General features: G+C 41.5%; 1 protein-coding gene across 2 annotated transcripts in view; it reads left to right on the forward strand.

Annotated features, from left to right (window-relative positions):
• LOC113417639 (digestive cysteine proteinase 2-like) overlaps positions 1-23719 on the forward strand; it is a 68349-nt gene that overhangs the window by 18370 nt on the left and 26260 nt on the right. For both annotated transcript variants that reach the window (XM_087970691.1, XM_026676136.2), the window contains exons 2-4: positions 14748-14807; positions 18630-18722; positions 22119-22291. In XM_087970691.1, coding sequence (XP_087826817.1) covers positions 14753-14807; positions 18630-18722; positions 22119-22291 — 321 coding nt within the window. In that variant the 5' untranslated portion in view covers positions 14748-14752. The remainder of the gene's footprint in view (positions 1-14747; positions 14808-18629; positions 18723-22118; positions 22292-23719) is intronic.

The following is a 23719-nucleotide window of genomic DNA, read 5'->3' on the forward strand; positions in this document are numbered from 1 at the left end:
AGATTCTTGAGCTATAGGGACAATGGGTAGTATATTGCCAGCTTTTTTCCCCTTAAAGATTAAACTGCCTCGCAAAACAAGCTAAACTCCAAAAGATGTAATATCTCCTTGCAGCGAGAGAAAGAACTATATTTATTTTACGCCTCCCTGCTGCAATGGATAATACAGTTGGTTCCAACTTGGCAACTGCCTTGGCTAGCGGCTACAGTTCCAGTACTGTTGAGAAAGTAACTTTGCAACCAATCTTCTCATTTATTGTCATCACAGGTTTGTAAAGCAAATGAGAGCTGAAGGAAGAGGCTAAGCACAGTCATGGTTTCACTTAGCAACTGCTTTGCTTCATCCAGTTGTTGACTCCAACTGTGGTCATTAAATAAGGACTGCCATAGACCTGTGACTGAGACAACTAGGAAGCAAGCAGGACGTCCTTGGTTTTCAATGGTCTGAACCAGGGTCAGGTCATCACAGAGGGGTCATGTGCCATATCGGGACTTTTTCCCCCTTCGCTGAACCCGACATGGGTGTGGCTAGCATTGATGCATCCACCCCATGAGCCGCGAGTTTGACAGCCCTGCTCTAAACTGACTGTGATCTAGTATAATGCATGAACCCAGAGTGTCAATGTGCATCCTTCTTGACTAAGAGTAAGGAAAATCAAAAATATCCCTTAAAATAGGTATTTAACTTATATTCTTTATTCCAGCCCAACTAAGGATAATATCAGATTTAATTATCACAAATATCAGAAGCACCGTTCTTTGAGCCCGGGAACTAATTTTTTCCAGTCTTTTGCTAAGTTTGGGTTCAACTCAGGAATTTCCCTGAACTAGAAGAGTTTTTAGGTTCTTCTTTTATCATTTGATTTGTTACTTTGCTTTTAAAAAATAAAACATCCGCTTATTAAAAATGAAAGATGCCTAGCAAGAGAAATATATCCTATTTTCATTTAAAGAGAAGGACCAGGGGAGACATGGTAGCAGTCTTCCAATATTTGAGGGGCTGCCACAGGGAGGAGGAAGGGGTCAAGCTATTTTCCAAAGCACCCGAAGGCCAGACAAGGAATAATGGATGGAAACTGAACAAGGAGAGATTCAACCTGGAAATAAGGAGAAACTTTCTGACAGTGAGAACAATCTACCAATGGAACACCTTGCCCTCAGAAGTTGTGGGAGTGCCATCACTTGAGACTTTCAAGAAGAGATTGGACTGCCATTTGTCAGAAATGGTGTAGGGTCTCCCGCTTGGGCGGGGGGGGGTGTTGGACTAGATGACCTACAAGGTCCCTTCCAACTCTGATTGTCTGTTATCTGTTATAATGAAGGACACTTTTGAAGATCCAGGTTGATCTGCCATCCTTCAGGAATAGTTTAACATTTTCATTTCTTTATCCCCGGCTTAAAGCTATGTATAGCTGACCATGCTGGCATACCAGTTTCTCCAGATAAATCAGCACATTCTCCCTGGTTTGGCTTTGCGTTTTAGGTCAAGTCACAACAAAGCATGACTGTAGCAGAAACTGGTGAGCAAAAAAGCAGAAGTGACTTCTGACTTCCTGCTGGCTTCCCCATTGACTTTGCTTATGGGAAGCTGGCAGGGACCACTGGAAATCACAATCATATGACTACAATGGCCACAGTTTTGTGAATAAAACTAGTCTGAATATTGTGGAAGTTTTGATTCCATAGGAGTAAGTTTTTTTAAAATACATTCTTTAAGTTAGCAGGTGTTAGGTACCTTGATTCAAAAATTATTGTGGCATAATCCACCGTTTGGGCTAACTTTTGAGGTTACAAAAAGGCAAATGGACAAACATAATGAGATTTTTAGTTGTGGCTTGTGTGTGTGTTTTAAAGCAGCCCCAATAGTCCTGCTGAGCAATCACCCAGATATCAATCAGTATTTCTCTCTTTGTTACATTAAGAAGGTTCAAGCTATTTCCTTCCACTTGCCCCTCTTCAGATGTATTGACCAACAATGGCTAGATTAAGACAGGAGAGTTTCAATCAACTTGAGAACACCAAGTTGGGAAAGGAAGTTTTTTAAAATGTTAACCCAGAGTGTATGCATGTGTTTACATTAGACAGCAAATGCACCTAAGTAGGCTTCATTGATTAGATTCACATATTGCATTAAGCCAAGGGTCTTCAAACTTGGCAAGTTTTAAGACTTGTGGACTTCAACACCCAGAATTCCTGAGCTAACATGACTGGAGGAGGAATTCTGGGAGTTGAAGTCCACAAGTCTTAAAACTTGCCAAGTTTGAAGACACCTGCATTAAGCCATGGTTTGCCTTTCTGTGGCTAATTGAATAAACCCCAGTAGTTGAGTAGTTCACCAACACATTAGGATAAAATCAAAGAAATCAAAATTATAACTTATTGTATTGTGTGAATTCAGGCAATGGCTTTTCCTCTGTGTGGAATTAGTTTAAATGCCCATTAATTTTCCAGCTTGTTTGGCAAAAAAACAGGCAAGCATATTATTTTTTTTCACCAGCCATGTGGTTTTTACCAGTATCTCCAGTTTACTAAGGTGATCTCACTTATGGAGCTTTGGATACTATAATGATCAGCTGAACGTTCATATTTTGTGTGTGGCTATTAAACAAGTTTGAAGGAGCTAGGCAGCTGTAATGGCTTGTCAACTATAGTTTATGGCTTAATGCATTTGCAGAGCCAATTGCAAAACTGTATTTTATTTAATAAACCATGGTTAGCAAGTCTAACTCAGATTTGATTTGGGGATTCAGGTATTATTGTCCCATCAACCAGCTATCTTAGTCCTAAACCAAAAACTAAACTCCATTCTGTGCTAATGCAAACTCTGGCTGTTGTCCAATGTGGCAATTTAGCTTTGAACCTGACCTGCTTAACTGGGATACAGTCACTGTTGTTCGCAGTTAGCTCCTGATAAACATTTCCCCTAATTCGACACCCACAGAGTCATAGCTGGCAAAGCATTATGCAACCACTGCATAGAACAAACCTTTGTTTCCCCTTTAGTTTCTTTTAATGTGTGGCGCCCTTCCTAGTGACATCCTCCATCAAAATTTGCGTAATTATTGGGTTATTAGCAAGCACGCACTCAATTAAGGAAGGCAAATTTAAGGTATAGCAAATTGCAGCACCTTATCATAATCAGTCCTCACTCTCTTTCAAATGTCCTGTTGCTTAGGATGGCAAAATAATGCTGATAATATCTGGAATTTACCCCTTTCTGATGCTTTATGGCTGAGATTTTTTGTTGTTGTAGCCCCAATGTTAGGATGCAGTTTAGCTCCGTTTTCCTAAGCTATGGGGAGGGAGGACCTCTGCTGTTAAAAAACCAATATAGCAACTGTCTTTAATAAACCCACTTGGGTTAAAAGATAAAACCATGTTCAAGCTGAGTTTGACTTCAAGTGATTTTGTGAGCAAGACTGTACGGTTTCCCCTGGCAACAGAATAAAAGGAACTTGACACTGGCTTCTTTTCTTCCCCCCGCCCCCCCGCAACTTTCCAATCAAGTCTACAGCCCTGGAATTTCTTGATAGTCTCCCATTCTGGTATTAAACAGGCGAACCGACATACTTTTTGAACTGTTGTTGGTTTACAGAGTTTACAGATTAACAGAGTTGGAAGGGACCTTGTAGATCATCTAGTCCAACCCCCCCAAGCAGACCCTGCACCATTTCTGGCAGATGGCAGTCCAGTCTCTGGTCACTTGGTTGTAATACTGCTATGTAAGGAGAGTTGTTTTAGAAGAAAAGGAAACAGAACCTGTCCTTCAATACATTTGTGACTTGGAAAAGGTGCTCTTCTTTGGATTTTTGTTGGCACCGTAAACCAAAGTTTATCAATCTTTGCAGCTTTCAGATGGGTGGAATCCAATTCCCAGCATTCCCTAGCCAGCATGCTAGCTGAGGAATTCTGGGAGTCGGAGTCCACCCAACTGAAAGCTGCCACGGTTGAGAAATATTAAATAGACAAAATATTACCATAGACGAACATGACATTCTTTCTCCAAATGAAAGGGGAATAAAAAAGTGCTTTCTGCCACAATCTATCCACCTGTTCCATACGTATGCACAGAATTTCTGATGGTTTTTGGCCATCAGGCTCACTTTTAGATACAAGGATGAGCAGCCCTTTCCGACGAATTATTTAAAAAAAAAACTCACATTGCTGGCTTATGGTGGCCATTGAAGTATTTAATTTAAATGCTTGAAAATGCTGAGATTCTTTGAAGCTGATTGCAGACTTAGCTGGAACTCTAAAAGCACCCTTCTTGTTCCTATTTTGGCTTGACAGACTGGTCCATCCAGAGTAACCCTCCATGCCAGTCTGGTTCTTTCAAGTTAATTGAATTATCAACCACAAACTGCAACTCTCACAGCCGTTCATCCAGTTTCACTGGGAACTACAAGCGAGAGTCTGTGGGAGGACGAAGACATGTGCCAATCAATCCTGGACAATTGTGCAATTGTGTGCAATTTTTCTTTTGCCATTCCAAGGTTGTGGGCATCTGCACACAATAGATTTAAGCTACTGAGCCATCTCCAAGGCATTGTGGAAACTGAAATTCAGGAAGTGCCAAGGAATGCTGAAGATTTTTGTTTTTACAGAACTACAATTCCAAAAATTCTCTTCCCTAAAGATTGATCCAGCAAAAAGCATCAGAGGAGACCTGGTGAAATTCTAATCCTTAGAACCACTTACAGCTTTTTTTTGGGGGGGGGAGGGGGGAAACAATCATGGCAATAATGTCCTGTTTTACCTGGTGTTTTCATACCAGACCTTCCTCTTCCTCTTTAAATGGCTGGTTGTTCTGTTCTATACTGGTCTTGAACTGAAATGGACTTTGAATACAAACACTGACATGAATGGGATGAATCACAATCCTGATGGCCCCAGATCAGTGGTGGTATGCTACCGGTTTGGACCGGTTTGGCCAAACTGGTAGTAAAAAAAAAAAGCCTTCCACGATCAGCTGAGAGGAGAAAGAAACCAGGATCGACCCTCCCACCCCTGCGCTTTTCTCTTCTTCATCCTCTCAGCTGATTGGTGCTTCAGGCCTCAGCTGGTGTGGGGAAAGCTGTGCATGCACATGTTAGGTGTGTGCACCTTAGGTGCGTGCGCACACCTGTGCGATCACCAAACCAGTAGTGGAACAGGTAGGATCCCACTGCTGCCCCAGATGTTTTGCATGACTATTCCTAGAATTTGACTCTCCCAACACATCTGGGTATAGTAGGATAGGATAGAGCACAAACCTGTGAGAAGCTTACATTTTTAATTGGTTAGTAGGAACTTGTTCTAATATGGTTGGCTATGCTGTAAAGACCACTTTTTTCAAGTTGCTTTTAAGAAGGTGACAAATGTGTATGATCTTGAGTCCTTTATTGGGCGGGAGAACATTTTGTATTTTTCAGATCCGTTTTGTGGAATTCTCAAACATGGCAGACATCCTACCACCTTTTAACATTTGAGGCTGGGACAGTTATCCTTGGTATGGAAAGTCCCTGAGCTTGGAAGGAACAGAGATTGGGAGCAGATCCCTTCTATTCTATCACTGATGTTTTGCCCATCCTCAAATAATTTTGAAATCTGATATTATGGACTCAACTGGTCCGTTTCATAATGACCTCCATTCAATTCTCAACCATTTCTTTGCTTATTGTCAACAGTAGGTAGCTCCGCCTAGCTACCTATTATTTGAAAGAATTATAAATAATCATAATATAATAATTATAAATAATTATTTATAATAACTAAATTAAAAATAAATATTATAATAAGGGATGTGATAACTCAGAGGTTAAAGATGCTGAGCTCGTTGGATGGAGAGCTGATAGCCTGGGTTCGAGATCTGAGCACTGCACGATGGTGTGAGCTCCCATCACTTGTTCCAGCTCCTGCCCACCTAGCAGTTCGAAAGCATGCAAATGCAGGTAGATGAATAGCTATCACTTTGGTAGGAAGGTAACAGTATTCCATGTGCTTTTGATTATAGACATGCTGGCCACATGACCACAGAAATTGTCTTCGGACAACGCTGGCTCCCTTGGCCAAAATAGTAGATAAGCCCTGTCAGAACACAACTAGAAAGGAGAAACTTTTACCTTTATCTCCTAGCAAGTTGCATAAGTAAAATTAATGGTTCATAATGTACAATGTATTTAGCAATGTTGGGCAACTCAACTGCACTGAAGAAAAAGAAAGTAAAGCCAACGAGAACACAGAATGGGCCCTTTTTATTATTATTATTTTTTTGCTTTGAGCAAGAATAGCTCCTGACGCTGGGTTGGGAAGAAATGTGGGTTGCACGAGTAAGGCCATCATCACAGCAGTTGAGTTAAATGTTGATCCATTTAGAGTTGAATATTTGTAATGTGGTTTAGACTGGAGTAGACTAGGAAATTGAGGGTGGGAAAAAAACCCTCCTGGAGAGAAAGCAATGGCAAACCACTTTGTATGGCTGCCAACAAAACAACATACATATCTGTCAGAGAAGACCAACTGCCTAACAGTAATCCAAAATGGATATCATTATTATTTAAATTGCATGGCTGGCTTCTCTTCAGTGCCTTAGCTAAGTTCTGGTGCTCAACCACTAATTCCTTTGAAGCTTGAAATCTATATATTCTAAATATACTGTATTTTTTTCCTGATCAATTAGTAACTTTTCTGTGGGGTGGGGGGGGGTGAGGTTACCATCTATGGGTGCCCTATATTTGGAAATAGATACTGTGTTTCCCCGAAAATAAGACCCTGTCTTATCTTTTTTTGCCACCAAAAAAGGCACCAGGTCTTATTTTTAGGGGATGTCATCCACTGACGAACCTCACTTGCACGCATTGCCCCCAGCCTCCTTTTTTCTGTCAGAGGCCTTCAGTAACAACTACTTCTGCAGCTGGCAAGGCTTTCCTGAAGGCCTCTGGGCCAATAACAGAGCTCTGGATCGATCCAGAGCTCTGTTATCGGCTGCAGAGGCTTTCAGGGAAGCCTTGCTGGCTGCAGAAAAAATGGGCCAGCAAGGCAGGTGTCGGGGTGTGCGAGGCCTGGCTACAACTGTCCAAAGGTAAGTAGTAGGGCAGCTCCACCATCCACCATCCCCACCCTAGCTTAATTTTTACCTGTGTACCCTGGAGTGGGTAGGATCTTAATTAGGGCTTATTTTGGGAGTAGGGCTTATATTGGGCACAAGTGTAAAAATCAATTACTTTCAGGGTAGGTTGTATTTTTGGGGAAACAGGGTAGTAATAGCATTTAGACTTATATACCACTCCATATTACTTTACAGCAGGGGTGTCCAACCTTGGCAACTTTAAGACTTGTAGACTTCAACTCCCAGAATTCCTCAGCCAGCAAAGCTGGCTGAGGAATTCTGGGAGTTGAAGTCCACAAGTCTTAAAGTTGCCAAGGTTGGACACCCCTGCTTTACAGCTTTCTGTGATCAGTTTACAAATCCCAGCATATTGCCCCCAATAATGTAAGTCCTCATTTTACCGACCTTGGAAGGATGGAAGGCTGAATCAATCTCGAGCCCTCTCAGGATCGAACTCCAGACTCTGGCCAGAATTTGCCTGCAATACTGTATTCTAACCACTGCACCAACAAGGCTCCATACCAGTTGAAAAAGGGGATATTTTTAGTTATGGTGCCCTTTTTATGAAACTCTCTCCTTAAACTGGATTTCCTATGCTGGAGCTAAGTAAAGGTTCTCAAACTGTTAGATTCCTGTCGGATTCTTATTTCTGAACGATTACGTCAACTATTCTCTTTTAAATTTTTGTTTTAGTTTTACCCTTTTAGTATGGCCCAAGTTTACACTGTCCTAATTGTTAAGACTGAGAGCTATTATAAAACCTCTTATATAAGATGAGCAAATGTGTACTTATTAACATTGGGTGAGATCTTTGCACAGACGGAGCCAGCATAAGAAAAATAAAGGTTGTGACACTTGGTTGCACAGCTAGAGAATTAAAATAGATGCAGGTGAAAAGGAACAGCTGACCTGATCTGGCTGGTTCACTGCTAGCTCAATTATTTTTCTGGAAGGAAGATTTTTTTTTGGCCCTGCTACGGTTTTGGCAAGTGGGTATGGTGATAGTGGGAAGAGTAAAAGGAGGGGTTATAGAGAAATGGAGGAGTCTGGGAGATAATTGCCTACAGATAATGGTTCCTTGCAAAACAGTTGCTGGGTGTGATACGTTTTTTTAAAAAAATGTCAGTGAAGAATCTTTTGGTTTTCGTAGAGCTAGAACAATATAACAAAGCAAAGGGGAAAGGGGGAATTAAAAGTGAAATGGAGTGGATACACTCTGTTTTTACACGTGTGAGAGCAAAACACCCTGGGAAGTTTATATTGCTCTGTGGTAGAACAAGATTTTTTTTTCTTTCTTCTTAATGTTGTACATTTGAGAGTGGATCGTGAAAGACAGTAGTCAACCAATGGGGATAACATTGCACAAATTTTGGTCAGGTGACCATGGAAGTTTTTCTGAACAAAAAGAATAACAGAATAACACAGTTGGAAGGGACCTTGGAGATCTTCTAGTCCAACCCCCTGCTCAAGCAAGAAATCCTATACTGATTCAGACAAATGGATGCCCAGTCTGTTGAAGCACCCACAATTTCTGGAGGCAAGTTGTTCCACTAATTAATTGTTCTAACTGTCAGGAAAAGTCTCCTTAGTTCTAAGTTGCTTCTCTCCTTGATTCGTTTCCATCCATAGCTTCTTGTCTTGCCTTCAGGTGTTTTGGAAAATAGTTTGACCCCTTCTTCTTTGTGGCAGCCTCTTAGCTATTGGAACACTGCTATCACATTAGAATTCCTCTACTACTTCCTGTTAACATCTTAGATAATTTCTCTTGGCTTATTTTTAAAAATTCCACAGCTAAGAGGTCCAAGGTGTTCCATATTGAACATTCAGCAAAATTCCTTGGAGGTTACACACCCACACACAAAAAGTGGGGGTGTTTTGTCTCAGTATTCCAGTCCATTCTGGTTGCCATAGCATCGGTTTAATTCTTTAAGTCTGACTGTGAGAGCATCATTGTTTGTTCAGTGCAAAAAAATGACTAACCAAGGATGAATGTAGACTAACAGCTGGAAATGAAATAGATTGAAGTATTAGGGAACAAGATCAGTGACAGGCCATAACTGCACAAATACTGTCAGGCTTTTTGATATGCTTGGCAGAAACAAACTGACTTGCAAGAATTGGAGAGCTTCTGATAAGCGATGAATTGTGGAAAAAACAAGAAGCCATTATGAAAGAACTCTTAACAACTGCTGTTAACCAATTCAGGTTCTGTCTATGGAGATTCTCAGTCATCCAGATTATGGTTGTCCCAAAAGTGCTTTTTCAAGAAGCAACTGGACTTTCTGTTTTTTCTTTGAAGACTTTGTGCTTCTCATCCAAAAATCTTCTTCAACTCTGTTTCGCTTCTCATCCAAGAAGCTTCTTCAGAGCTGAAGAAGCTTCTAGGATGAGAAGCGAAATGTCTTCAAAGAAAAAACAGAAAGTCCAGTTGCCTCTTGAAAAAGCACTTTTGGGGAAATTCAGGACTCTGCTTATAATAGTTTCTTTTTCTCCCCAATCTTTGTAAAGAGATGGAAGCAATTTTCTTTTAGATACTAGATAGTTGCCTCTGTTCCTTGTTTTAGTAAAGGCCTAATGTTGCATCAGATTGTTCATATTTGACAAGGTAAAAACTTCCAATTCCACACTGAATAAATCTGACCCCAGGCTTTATAGGTGAGGAGCACTGATGGGTAGAGATAGATTTTAGCTTGAGCTTAAACTTTGTTGGTTGGTTGGCTAACATTGCTGTCAATGTTCCTCTCAAATCCTTCAACAATTGAGAATCAAGAAACCTAGATATCTATCTGTAGATCCTTCATCACAATTTCTTTGTTCCAGTGTTGGAAAAGAAAGTCCAAAACTGAGAAGATAGAAGATATGGAAGAAAGAGGAAAATGTATTGTATTTGAATTACCAGGAAAAGTGCTGATTTGGGGGGGAAATATGAAAGAAGAACACATTGCCTTGAAAAACCAGAACTTCCTCCTCATGGAACATGTGAATATCTCAACAGTTCAGCCCTGCCTGGGAGTCAGTAGTAATCAGGAACATTGCATTTGTACCCGTTTCTCCTGTTCTGTGCCCAGCTACGGAGAGGATAAGAAAGCAAACAAGGGTGGAAATGGATGCTGTAAGGCTTGTCTTCCCCTAGGTGATAGCATTTTATCTCTTCTTCATCAAGCGGCCTTGCTCAAATCTGCTGTGGTCATGGAAAATGCTGACTTTTAAAGAAAGGATCAGATCCATTTTCAGGTTGTGTTGCCTTGTTTTTGTGATTTGGTCAGGATTGTATTTTTTTCAAGCAAAGTTGCTTAATAGCAGGGAATGAATCTTACAAGAACTGATACTCTTTGAATACTCAGTCAAAAGGAGAGCAAATTGAAATTCAGTCGACACTGTCTGGTTTCACGCAATATTTGGACCAAGTTATAATGAGATTGAGGATAGTTTGCAGTTTGGTATGTGGTAAGAATCCAGCCATTTGTCCTGCCATATTGTCTGAGCTGAGTTGTCTCTTGAAGTTATAATATGCCTTGACATCAGTGGTGGGATTCAATTTTTTTACTACTGATTCTGTGGATGTGGCTTGGTGGGCATGGCAAGGGGAAGGATACCGTAAAATCTCCAGTCAGAGCTGGTATTTGCTGGTTCTCTGAACTAGTCAAAATTTCCGCTACCGGTTCTCCAGAACTGGTCCGAACCTGCTGAATACCACCTCTGCTTGACATAAAATGTTAATGAGAATACAGGGACTGTTAACTTAGGTTTTACATGCTACCTGAACCACAACTTTGGATTTGGGCTCAGATTCTCTTTTGTTTTGTTTCTTGAATTGCCAGGCGCACCAAACACGCAATTCATCCATGCACAGATAACAGCAACACCGACCATCAGCTGTTTCTTGCATTCCCAGGTGTGCCAAACATGTGATTTGCACGTGCACAGATAACAGCAACACCAGTGGTGGTATTCTATAGGTTTGGCCCGGTTCTGCCAAGCCGGTAGCAGCGATGAGCAGCAGAGACCGAATTGGTTCTCTCCGATGCTTTGTGTTGGGCCCACCCACGCACCTGGGCTCCCATTCTAACCTTTATGTCCTGCTTTTGAAGCGCAGCTGCTTTGCACGGCACGGCAATTGCCATGCAGCAGCTGCTGAAATGTCAGGGAGAGTGCAGGATTGCAGGAGCAGGGGTGGGATTCTACCAGTTCGCACCTATTCTCTAGAACTGGTTGTTAACATTCTAAGCAGTTTGGAGAACCGGTTGTTAGAAGAAATTACTGGCCTAATCCTGTAAGGAAGGCAGGAAGGAAACATTCTGGTGTTGCTTACAGAAACTGCCTCTCCGTTAACCCTTATTACATTCTTGGCAGGACTAGACTTCCTGTCTCAGGAACTTCTCTGGAGTTTTTTTCCCCTCCTTTGCTGGTACTTTGCTTGTGTGGAGTGACCAATCAAAGTTACAATGGCACTGAAAAAAGTGACTTATGACCATTTTTCACACTTGTGACTGTTGCAGCATCCCCACAGTCATGAGAGGCCAGGCGAGGAGATGCGTGCCTCGATGTGAGTGATATTGAGTTGGCCACACCCAGCCAGTCACATGACCACCAAGCCATGTCCACCCAGTCACATGACCACTAAGCCACGGCCACCAACTAAGCCATGCCCACAGAACTGGTTGTTAAAAAATTTGAATCCCAATCCTGTGCAGGTGAGTCAAAATGCCTTTGTGCCTGCGCAAAGTGTGTGTGTGCATGCAAAGAGGGCCCACCAAGCCACGCCCACCAAACTGGTGCTAAAAATATTTGAAACACACCACTGAGCAACACCTACCATCAGCTGTTTCTTAGCTGAGCTGAGGTGTGGTAATCCACTCTGCCATGCAAATCAACTGAGCTAAGAAACAACAGAATATTGGAGAGGTGAGAGGTAATAGTGGGGCAGGTGGGTGGGGCCGGTCAAAATTTTCCCTACCTGGACGCCAGAACCAGTCCGAATCCCCTGAATACCACCTCTGGTGAGATTCCTGTACGCACAGAGATGGAAAGATTCGACACCACCCACTGTGGAGGAATGATTGGTGAATTTGACAGATTTTGCTGAAATTGATAAATTGACTTCTTTGATGAGAGAAAAGACATTATCTACACCTATTGGTGACTGGAAGTCTCTAATGGCATTTTTTCGTAAAAATGAACTTATGATTTATGGTTTCGATGACATGACAAGGTAGATTATAGAAAGAAGAGAGTCATTATTTAACTTGAGAGAAAGAGGTTAAAATGTCACCTTACCTCACCTGGCTATGAAGAATATCGAGAGCAACTTCGGTATATTTTTTTCCTTCAAGATTTTTTTTCACCTTTTCTTCCACTTTTTTGCCTTTTTAAATTTTGTTCTTCCTGCAGCTTTTATCTTCTTGTTTAAAAGGTTCCAACAAATATACTGTATAAAGGCAATGAAATTGGAGCAATTCTAGACTTAAACAATAGATAGGGAGAGGAGTTTCTTAATTACATCATAAATGGTAGCTCAGTCCAGATTTCTGAAAAACTGGAGAGGAGAGACTGGAAATGTACAAAGAGACACTTAATGAACTCCGCAGTAACAAATGGTCGATCTGAGGTTTCTATGGCAGTTTCCAAAATTCTGTCCCATGTCTCTTGATCAAAGTGCTTACTTCCTTACTTGAGGTCCAAAGTTTGGCAGAAGACACTTAGAATTGAAGGGTTTGAGTAGATTTTGGAGATCCTCGAGTCTAGGATGCCTTATTTGCACACATCTTGGGCATAGGCAGATTCTACTTAGAGAAGAGTTGATTATCTGAAGACTACCAGGATCAGAGATGGTATTCAGCAGGTTCTGATCAGTTCTGGAGAACCGGTAGCGGAAATTTTGAGTAGTTTGGAGAACCAGCAAATACCACCTCTGACTGGCCCCGTCCCCACCTATTCTCTGCCTCCTGAGTCCCAGCTGATGGGCTGGGTCTTCTTTGGTTGCCCTGCACAGGAAAACAGAGCTGGGAAGCAGGTTAGTGGGGTGGGGAGGGAATGGGTATTTTGCAGTATCCTTCCCCTGCCACACCCACCAAGCGACGCCCACCAAGCCACACCACACCACGCCCACCAAGCCACACCCACAGAACCAGTATTAAAAAAAATTGAATCCCACAAATGATATTGGTTTGGCATGTGCTCACATCTAAATCAGGATTTCCAAACTTCTAGATCAGACATGTCCAATCCATGGCCAATGGACCTCATGCACCCCTGGAGTAATACAGCCCTACAAGACTTTAACATTATTATGTGATTTGTATACATGAATTTCTTTCTTTCTTTTTCTTTCTTTCTCTCTCTCTTTCTTTTTCATTTTTTTCCCTCTCCTTCGTTCCTTCCTTCCATCCTCCCTCCCTCTCTCTCTCACTTTCTTTCTCTCTCTCTCTTTATTTTTCCTTCTTTCTCCCTCTCCTTCCTTCCTTCCATCCTCCCTCCCTCCCTCTTTCTTTCTTTCTTTCTTTTTTTCTTTCTCTATCAAACTTCTTAACTGCCATTTTCTCATGGAGGGGCTCTAATGAGGAGCACTAGATTGGGGAAGCTGATCTAAACCACAGGTGCAATAAACTGGAGGTGTGAAAGAACGGTGTGCCAATATGAATTATTATTGTTGCTATTAGCGATGAAGCAAAGTTAAGTAAATTTGGGGCAACTCTGCCAGCCTTTTTTTAGTACCATAAATTTGCTGTTGTTGCTTGATATGTGGATGTCTACCAGGGTAAGAGGCATCCACTTTCAAACGGACAAGCACTTTGCATACATTATTTCACTGTAATCAACACAGCAACCCTGGCTTATAAATCTGTATTATGGTCTCCTCCATTACTGGTAGGAGGACTTAGGCTGGAAGCCCTGTTTGTTTCTACCTTGTTCCAAGGTGACTCCACTACAAATAAGAACTAAAAGCAGGAGAGTTTTGATTTTCTTACTGTCACCCAATTACACCTGCATAAAAACAAATAGCAAGATGGGATTTATGGATGGGATTCATACAGGTCATCACAGTTGTTAAGTTGTGATGGTTGTAAACAAGTTGATTTTACAACCGTTTTTGTGGGGGTTTGTTAAGCAAATGTCACAGATAGTAAATGAATGAATGGTTTGTGATGGGCACAGTTTTACCAAAGAGCAGATGTAAAATGCCTGCTTATGGCAAAAAAATCATAAAAGGTCACTTGATTGTAGGACATAAATGCGATCACGTTGCAGAGTTTGGTCACATGATGGGAGCAGCCATCAGAATTTCAAATCCTAGTCATAAGTATCTTAAAGGTAGTTGTCACAACTTCAAGTGGTCGCTAGGCATCCAACTATAAGTCAAGATTTACCTGTACGTTGTGCTAAACATAACCCTGACTGGAATAAACCACAATTGGCCACATTTGTGCAACAATATATTGAACCATGCAATTTGATTTACTAAGCTTCATGGGTACAATGCACTGACTATACCGAAAAACAAACAGACCATAATATGACTTTAACATCATATATGAACCCAGTGATGATAATACCGTCCTGCTAGCCTTCTCTTCTAGATTTCCTTTGTTTCTGCAGAAAATCTGATGGCAAATGTAATGCAATGAAATGTTTACATTCCCCTTTCTTTTCTCTTCTTTCAGGAAATATGTGCAATAATTCTAACACAACCCCAAATTTTGGAGGCCTCTACCATGTCAAAGGTAAGTTTCATCCAGGGTGCCTTTTGGGAAGCCACTGACCAACACTTTTTAATCATTTTCCTTGATAGTGACTAAAAATTTTTTTTGACTTGCATAACTCAGCCACCCAATTTTTAAACCATATTTGTCATTTTTCCTTGCAATTTCTTTTAAATAGAATAGGAGTTCTGAATCAGTTTGCACACCTCTGCTTTATAAGCCACAGTAGATAGCTATCATCATGGAGTTAATGCTCTGGGCATCTCTCCAAGCAGCATAAAGCACAACTGGGAATGTGCAAATATCTTTTGGACCGGGGTGTCCAGTTTGGCAACTTAAAAACCTGTAGCCTTCAACTCCCAGAATTCCGCTTCCGGCTTCTCAGAGTTGAAGTTCACAAGTCTTAAAGTTCCCAAGGTTGGACACCCATTACCCTTTGGATATTGGTGATTACACCTGTTGGCTTTCTGAAGGCATATCATATAATTCTCCTATTTGGTCTTCTTAGCTTCAAGTGGCGAATCTTTGATCTTCAAGATGTTCTTAAATGCCAGATCTCATCAGCCCTAGCTATCACAATCCTTGGTTAAAGACAATTGCAGTTATAACTCCACAACCTCTGGAAGGTTGTCCATTCCTGTTTTAAAGATAATGGCTTAATGTCTTCCCTGAGAACAAGTAATTTGTTAAAGATCAAACTTTCAAAATAGATGCAATCAGGTTCACAGGATGCATTAAGTCCTGGTTTGTTTAACTGGTTTGCTGGCTTCATACCACACTCTATGCCATGTTCATAAACAACAGTGATTAGGTTCACTCAATATGCTACACCATTATTCACCAACTTACTGTAATGTGAAAATCCCCCAGTGAAGAACTAGAAGAGGCCAATGTTTCAGGGTTCAAGTTTTATTGCACGCCAAGACCATACAATCACCTTGAAGAAAATAATTGGCCATCTGGAACTGTGATGTGTGCACACTTCACACTGCCTTTTCTTTCACACACTTTTCTCAATTGGAGAAATGTTGTGGAATGTTGTGTTATCTTTTGCCACCATTTTTTATGAAGTACCCAGTTTGGGCTCTTTTTTAGGACTATGGGTTATGGGTGCGTTGAAAATGCAAGTTTGCACCAGCAAAAATTGGACTGGAAGCGAAATCTAGTCTGTAATTGGCATCTTCCCCTTAGCCAAATGGAAAAGGGTGGGGAGCTTGTCAGAATCCTGCTAACCTACCTGGGCAGAGTTTTCTCCGGGGAGTGCCTTGTTTTAAACTTCTTCCTTTCTTTTTTTGTTTACCTGCATAGTTTTTTTTGCAAATCTCAAGAGAGATCTAGAGGCACCCAGATTTATTGAGGTTGGTGTATGTTTCCAGGAATGAGTTTATCTGGTGACAGAATCTTAAATTTTACTGAATCAAAGGGTGGGAGTCATTAATACATAGCAGAACAGCCTTTGGAAGCTTTGTTACCAGATACATCCCTTCCACATGAGGGAAGTTGGGCGAAGTGCCTCTTTTGCTTTGGCACATGAACATGCGGGTTCACAGATGTTAATAGCTGCCTAGCAAATCCCCATTGTGTAGCTTCACTCTAGGCTGAAAAGCCACATGTGGACAAAAAGCAATTACCCAGCTTTATAACTTCACATTTTCCTTGGGAGTGAATATGCAAGCTGAGGAGCTTTTATGATGTGGTTTCTTTCACGTCTTCCCGGAATTTTTGTCCAATCGACAGGGTAATCTGCCTGTTCTGTACAGTAGCTTCTATGCCGAAGGAAGAAACCGTGGGGGATTTCATTTTTAAGATTCATTTTTAAGATTCAGTTCAAGTAATGCTCAACTTAGGACTACAATTGGAATTAGAATTTCCATTGCTATGCAAGGTATTTATTAAGCAATTCACATCTCATTTTGCAACCTTTTTTTGTGCCATATCTGTTAAGTGAATCACTGCAGTCGTAATTGTTGCTATTGTTAAATGGATCATGCGGTCATTAATCAAATCTGGCTCCCCCGCCCCCCCAATTGACTTTATTTGTCAAAAGCCACCTGGGAAAGTTGCAAATGCTGTTCACATGACCCTGGGACATGGCAACCGTTGCAAATACATGCCAGTTGCCAAGCACTCGAATTTTGATCATGTGACTGTAGGGATGCTGCAACGGTCAACAAATGCGAGGACCAGTTGTAAGACTTGAGTGATTTCTAATCCAAAATATTTTAAACAGGCACTGTTTTCCCTTGTTTCCAGGATAATTTGTTGGGAAATCCCTGAAGATCTCAAAAAAGAGCTGCCATACCACCAACCTCACAACTGCTCTGAGTCAGTTGTGGCACATATGAGATTGATTGATTTATATACCTCCCTAATCAGCAAAAGACTTTCCAGCGCTTATGTGATGCCTGGTTATTAGAACTGTGCATCAAAGCATGGTAGCCCAGGGAATTGGCTCTGAGATTGTATTCTGGGGGTAGGGGAGGATTGAGGATAGAGGTATTTGGGTGGTATGAGTGGAAGGATGGATCAAGGGAGACTTGCTATCCTCCCAATCAAGCCTCCACCTGTCAAATTGACAGATTTATGAGTGCATATTTAGGGAGAGAGAAAGATAGGACTGACAGCTTTTGGATCAATTCTAATATTGAGGGAACCCCTTTGCAACCTGTTTTAAGTTATTTAATAAAAGTTAATCCCTTTTCCTTGTCTAAATGCCAACAGAGTCCTGCTCTGTATCCTTCTCACGTTCCACCTAGTCCTATTATCTCAGATATATATATAGAGAGAGGAAGAAATTGTGGAGAAATACAAAGGCATTTCTACATCAATAGTTCCTTTGGGTCAACAAGATTTTGCCTGAATTTTGTAGAAAGAAAGAAAGAAAGAGTAGGATCGCCATAAGAGCGAGAGAGAGGATGTTTGGCTTAACATCATAAAAGCACAACAACATTAACCGTAAAGATAGATTTCATTAATCACATGCTAGGAGACTATTTCAGCTTGCTTTTCTTTAAAATAAAATGTAAACGTGTAATTTATATTTATGAACAAGGCAGTTGCACAAACAATGGATATTCCCACCTAGCCAGGGGCCTTTAGTATAACCACGGTGGAGCCTGAGAGATTACTGAACACATTTTTTTTAAAGAAAATCAAATGCCAAAACTAGACGTGCCCTGTTTCCAAAGAAAATGGCATGCAAATTAATAGCTGTCAATGCAACATCTCTCGTTGTGTCACTGACTAATTGGAAAAGTTGTTCCCAGAGTTTAAGATTGAACAGACCTTTGTGAAGTTCATGTTTTTCGTTTGTGATGGAAAATACCACTTTCCTTGTTTTTCAGCTAAATTGCTTGTTAATGTTAAGAAAACGAAGTTTGAAAAAGGGATTTTTGTGGGTCTTTTACATAAGTAGGCTCAACAATTCTTACATAAAGATGGGCTCTGCCTGTATATCTATCTATATATCTATCCATCCATCCATCTATCTATTTATCTATCATCTGTCTGTTTGTCCATCCATCCATCCATCCATCCATCCATCCAGGAAGTCCTCAATTCACGACCACACTTGGGACCAGAATTTCTGTTGCTAAGCAAGGTGGTTCTTAAATGAATCACACCCAATATTATGACTTTTTTTGCCATGGTTGTTAAGCAAATATTTAGAGTTCGTAAGTGACGTGGGTGTAAAGACTCCAAACTAATGATACATTTGACCCCATCCTCGGGCTCAGCCTGGTCATCTTCTACAATCAATAACCATAAATTTGGCGGTGTTTCCACCTAGACTTTTCTATATCAAATGTTTGATTGATCCAAGTCACACTTTGTGTCCTGCAGGAGTCATCACTCTCCCTTATGCTGAAATCGAAGAGCCGTTTGAAGCCTGGTACAACCTGACTGGGAACAAGAGTCGCATTGAATATTATAATGGTAAGAAACTGGTGCCTTCATGAAATAAAAAGAGAAGAACCAGCAGTTTTAGATTTGGGGAGAGAAAACCTCCAAAAGGGGTCAAACAGGTCAATGGTAAATCAGGATATGGTGACCCAACTCTGAAGAGTTACAATTTATTGATTAAACTGCTGCCTGTTTCTCCGAAAGCAAACAACTAATATCAAGACAATAGATATAAAATTTCACATTGAAAGATAAATATTAGAAGAGGAATATACAAACCCCATGCAAAGTTAGGATAAAATGACCACCTGTCTCTGATTCCCTGGGATCTGCCAAAAGTACAAAACAAAATAGAGAGCAAAATCCCACTTCCATCTAGCACTGAAGCTGTTACCTAGTTGCATAATGAAATGCCTGCAAGAAAACAACCAAGCTCAGAGAGCACCCTCAGTTGTCATTCTCCTTCTCCTCTTCCTCTCTCCAAACCCCACTCCCTTCTAGCACTGATGGTGTTATCTAGTTTGGTAACGAACTGTCTGCAAGAAAGCCATCAAGCTCAGAGAGCACCAAGCTCCCTAAAGTCAGAATTATCTCTTTCTCTCAAGAATAGGGGGTGAAACAAAAACAAATGCAATATATGGAATAACTTTGGTTTTCTTGCACATGGTAGAGGGTTGGTCAAGTGAATCCCCCTTGGGGAGGGGGACATTGAAGGGGGAGCAACATTCCCTCTTAAGAACTTTGTCCCCCCAGGGGACAACCACAGAAGGCAACATCACACATTATGACAATTTCATTGCTTTACTGGACGAGGGCTTGAATACAATGGTCCCTTTAGGTTTCTCAATCTTCACCCAGCTAATTAAAGGTACACTTTGCTGATCAATATGATTTTCCCAACTAATGTAAGGTTATCTAAATTATTAATCAGATAGTTAGCAAAGTTGCCTTGTAGCTTCTTGCTTCCAGAAAGATTTCTTGGGGTAGAGAAGACAGTGAGCAAAGCAGCAGGCAAAAAGCAGCAAAGAAAATAGCTATTGATTAGAGGAGCTCTTACACACTACGTGCCCACCCTTACACACTTCACACACATATACCCAGAGCAGAGCACCTCTTTTTTTCTCCTAATTTATAACCTGAAAGTGTTGGACTCCCATCAATCATGTCGTGAAATATTGCTACAATTTAGAAGACAGTTAAAGGAGTGGTTGAGTTGGTTTCGGTTGGCTTTTGATCACAGACATCATGATTCATGGCACATGGTACTGTTATCCATCAGATGTACTTTGACCTTCTCCTGATCTTTGGTAGATCATTGTTGTAATCCACTCTAGCATTTCCACGCAGGTGCGTGTTCGGATGGACATATAATTCATCAAGCAAGAATTTGTCATGATTGCAAGAAATGGTTGTTTGCTGGACCAACCTTCCAAGAGGGCGCAATGTGTTCAAACAGATTCTTCCCGATTCAGCTCGTCCTTGGCTTTGGCTTATCCAAAGAACCTTTCCCGTAGTTTGTTCCAACTGCAGAGTTCTGTGATTAACATTGAATTAGCAGGACAACTCCAGCCCAGTGAGGACCAGATAGAACGAATCTGAGCCATTGTAGCTTAGTGAAAAGAGCACATGTGTTTTGAACACAGCAAGTCTAGAGTTCAATGCTTGATGCCTCTGTAAAAGGCTCCAATTTAAATTGATGGAGTGCCCCTGCCAAGGCCTGGTTCACAAATCGTGTTAAAGTGTACGTAGTTTGGACTTTGGGTGATGGATGAGTCTTTCCTTTGGGATTTAAAACTTAGTTTATGACTTTTTATGTTATGTAAAGCTAGCCAGTTGTGTCCCAAAGGTGCTTTTTCAGGAGGCACCTGGACTTTCTTGTAGTGCTCCTGGTATCCTCAGGTTCACTCAGGTGACCCTGAGGACATAGAGAAATCTCCAAGTGCTTCAACGACCCTCTAAAAGGATGCAAATGACCAGCCATCTGCAAGGAGTATAAATCCTTCCATTCCCCACTATCCAGTCAGAGCTGAAGAAGCTTCTTGGATGAGAAGCGAAATGTCTTCAAAAGAAAAAACAAGAAAGTCCAGTTGCCTCCTGAAAAAGCACTTTTGGGACAACCATGATCTGGAATGACTGAGAATTTCTACAGACTTTTAGCCAGTTGTGATGTTTTTTTTCCAAACTATGGTGACAAAAGGCTTCCCTCTCTACGTATGTACATGCGATCTGCATTCACTGCTAAACATTTGAGATGTTCTCCCTCAACCAAGGTTCAGAAGTTGAACCTGGTCAGCATAGGGAGACAACAGAGCACATGGAGGCAACTAAGCTAATGTCCGATGTAAAGAATCAGGACTATCCATTAGACTGCAGCATAGAAGATTCATTCAAACCTATACACAGGTATCTTGTCAACTACAATTCAACACTAAATTGGTGCCAGATAAGAATCAACAGAATTCAGGAGAGGTTGAACTTGAACCACTTGTGGGAATGTAACAATTCTAAGTTGATGACACACTTATCTCCGCCCTCAGCTCTGCCTACTCTTCTCGTACAGCTAGGTGACCCTAAGGAGAATTCCCCAACTCATTAAGCCTGATAGGAGACTCATCTGGAGAAGATGTTTCAGATATGGGCGTCTCTCTAATGAGCTATTATTTCGTCTCTGCATGAAAAGGCAGTTAGGCAACAGAAGATCTAATGAATGTGTTGCATGGAAGAAAGAGGTTTAGGCCTAATCCTCTAATTTATTATGGAACAGGAAGTCTCTTTGGATCATGTTTGATGACTTCAAGGACCCATCCATGTAGTTTTACAACCGGTAACAACTTCCCGGCTTGCCATTAGATTCTTTTGATGTGTTTTTTAAAACTTGCCAGTCCAGCCAAAAGCTTTGGGACTTCCTGGTGGGCTTACCTTGCAGCCCAATTTTCTCTCATCAGCCAAGGCTGACTAAATGCTACCAGCTAGATGAGCAGTGTTTCCCCTGCAAAAAAAAACACCCCCTCTCCTGCCGTGGTGCAGGAGGCCAACTAGGCCACGCCCACCATGGCCAAGTCCACCCAGCAATCAGGCAGAGATCCCTTTGCTAAAATTTTTGAAGGCCACCCTTGAAAAACAGGCCTTGCTTCTCTGTTGGCCTTGGGGATTGAGGGTGTAGAGAAATCCAGACTCGAAGGGAAATTGTGATTTAGAACATGCATGGATCTGCTCCACATTATATTTTGCCTTTTGAATTGGGGTCTCAGCACAACTATGTGGGTTCCTCGGAAGGAGTTTCAGCAGACAACTTCCTGCTACTTGATCCCTTTGCTTGGGCAAGCCAGAGATCCTTAGCGCACGTGCAAAGTGCGTGCTTTGTGGCTTAGCCACGTTTCTCTCCTTCTTCATTTTGGTTTACTGTGGCTCACGTTGTCGTTTCTGCAGGCCAGGTGGTGACGCTGCAGCTTGGATGTTTAGAGCCCTATGGTGCTTTGTTCAAGATTACACCAGCCACCACGGAAAATGTGGTCAACATTCAGAAGTGCTTCCTGTTAAATGGCACCAAAGAAAGTCATGTGAAGCCACAAGGGGTCTTTCCCGAAATGAAAGATTTCAAGGTGAGTCAACGATGCTCAGCAGCTAGAGAAGAAAAGGAAGTCCAAGACTTCAAGCTGGACTTGAAAACAAAGTTGACTGGTTGATCTTTGGAAAGAATAGAATAGGATAACAGAGTTGGAAGGAACCTTGGAGGTCTTCTAGTCCAACCCGCTGCTTAGGCAGGAAACCCTATACCATTTCAGACAAATGTTATCCAACATCTTCTTAAAAATTTCCAGTGTTGGAGCATTCACAACTTCTGGAGGCAAGTTGTTCCGCTGATTGATTGTTTCTAACTGTTAGGAAATTTCTCCTTAGTTCCAGGTTGCTTCTATCCTTGATTAGTTTCCACCCTTTGCTTCTTGTCCTGCCCTCAGGTGCTTTGGAGAATAGCTTGACTCCCTCTTCTTTGGGGCAGCCCCAGAGATATTGGAGCACTGCTATCATGTCTCCCCTAGTCCTTCTTTTCATCAAACTAGAATATACCCAGTTCCTGCAACTGTTCTTCATATGTTTTAGCCTCCAGTCCCCTAATCATCTTCGTTGGTCTTCTCTGCACTCTTTCTAGAGTCTCAACAACTGCTATCTCTTGGTTTGTGAAGTAGGCCACAGTATAGGTAGCCTTCAACTTACAACAGTTCAATTAGTGACCATTCAAGCAGAGGTGGTATTCAGCAGGTTTTGACTGGTTCCGGAGAACCTGTAGCGGAAATTTTGAGTAGTTCGGAGAACCGGCAAATGCCACCTCTGACTGGCTTCGCCCCCCATTTCTTCTCTGCCTCCCATTGAGTCCCAGCTGATTGGGATTTTGTTGCCCTGCACAGGAGAATGGAGCTGAAAAGCAGGTTAGTGGGGTGGGGAGGGAATGGGAACTTGCAGTAACCTTCCCCTGCCATGCCCATCAAGCCACACCCACAGAACCGGTAGTTAAATATTTCGAATCCCACCACTGCCAAGGTTACAATGGCATTTTGTTCAGTGGTGTTGTAACTTTGAATGGTCACTAAACAAGGTAAGTGAAGGACTACCTACTTATGTCCACTTTTCACACTTATGACCATTGCGGCATTCCCATGGTCACGTGATTTACATTTGGATGTTTGGCAGCTGGTTCATATTTATGACGGTTGCAGTGTCCCCGGGCCAAGTAAGTGTGAAAATCTTTGGCAACCTTCTGACAAGCAAAGTTGAGGGGAAGGCAGGTTCATTTACTAATTCAACAACTGCAGTGATCCACTTAACAAATGTGGCAAGAAGAGTTGTAAAATGGGACAAAGCTCTCTTTAAAAACTCCCTTAGCAACCTAAATTCTTAGCTCAATTGTGGTTATAAGTCAAGGACTACCTGTATCTGGGTTATCACATCATACTAAGCCATAACTTGTGGTTATTTTAATCATTGAGTCATGTCCGACTCTTGGTGACTTTACAGACAAATGGTCTCCATGT

Source organism: Notechis scutatus, chromosome 8 (genome assembly GCF_049901735.1).
Source record: "Notechis scutatus isolate UNSWTSFEM ecotype Mainland chromosome 8, rNotScu1.2, whole genome shotgun sequence".
Lineage (NCBI taxonomy): Eukaryota > Metazoa > Chordata > Lepidosauria > Squamata > Elapidae > Notechis > Notechis scutatus.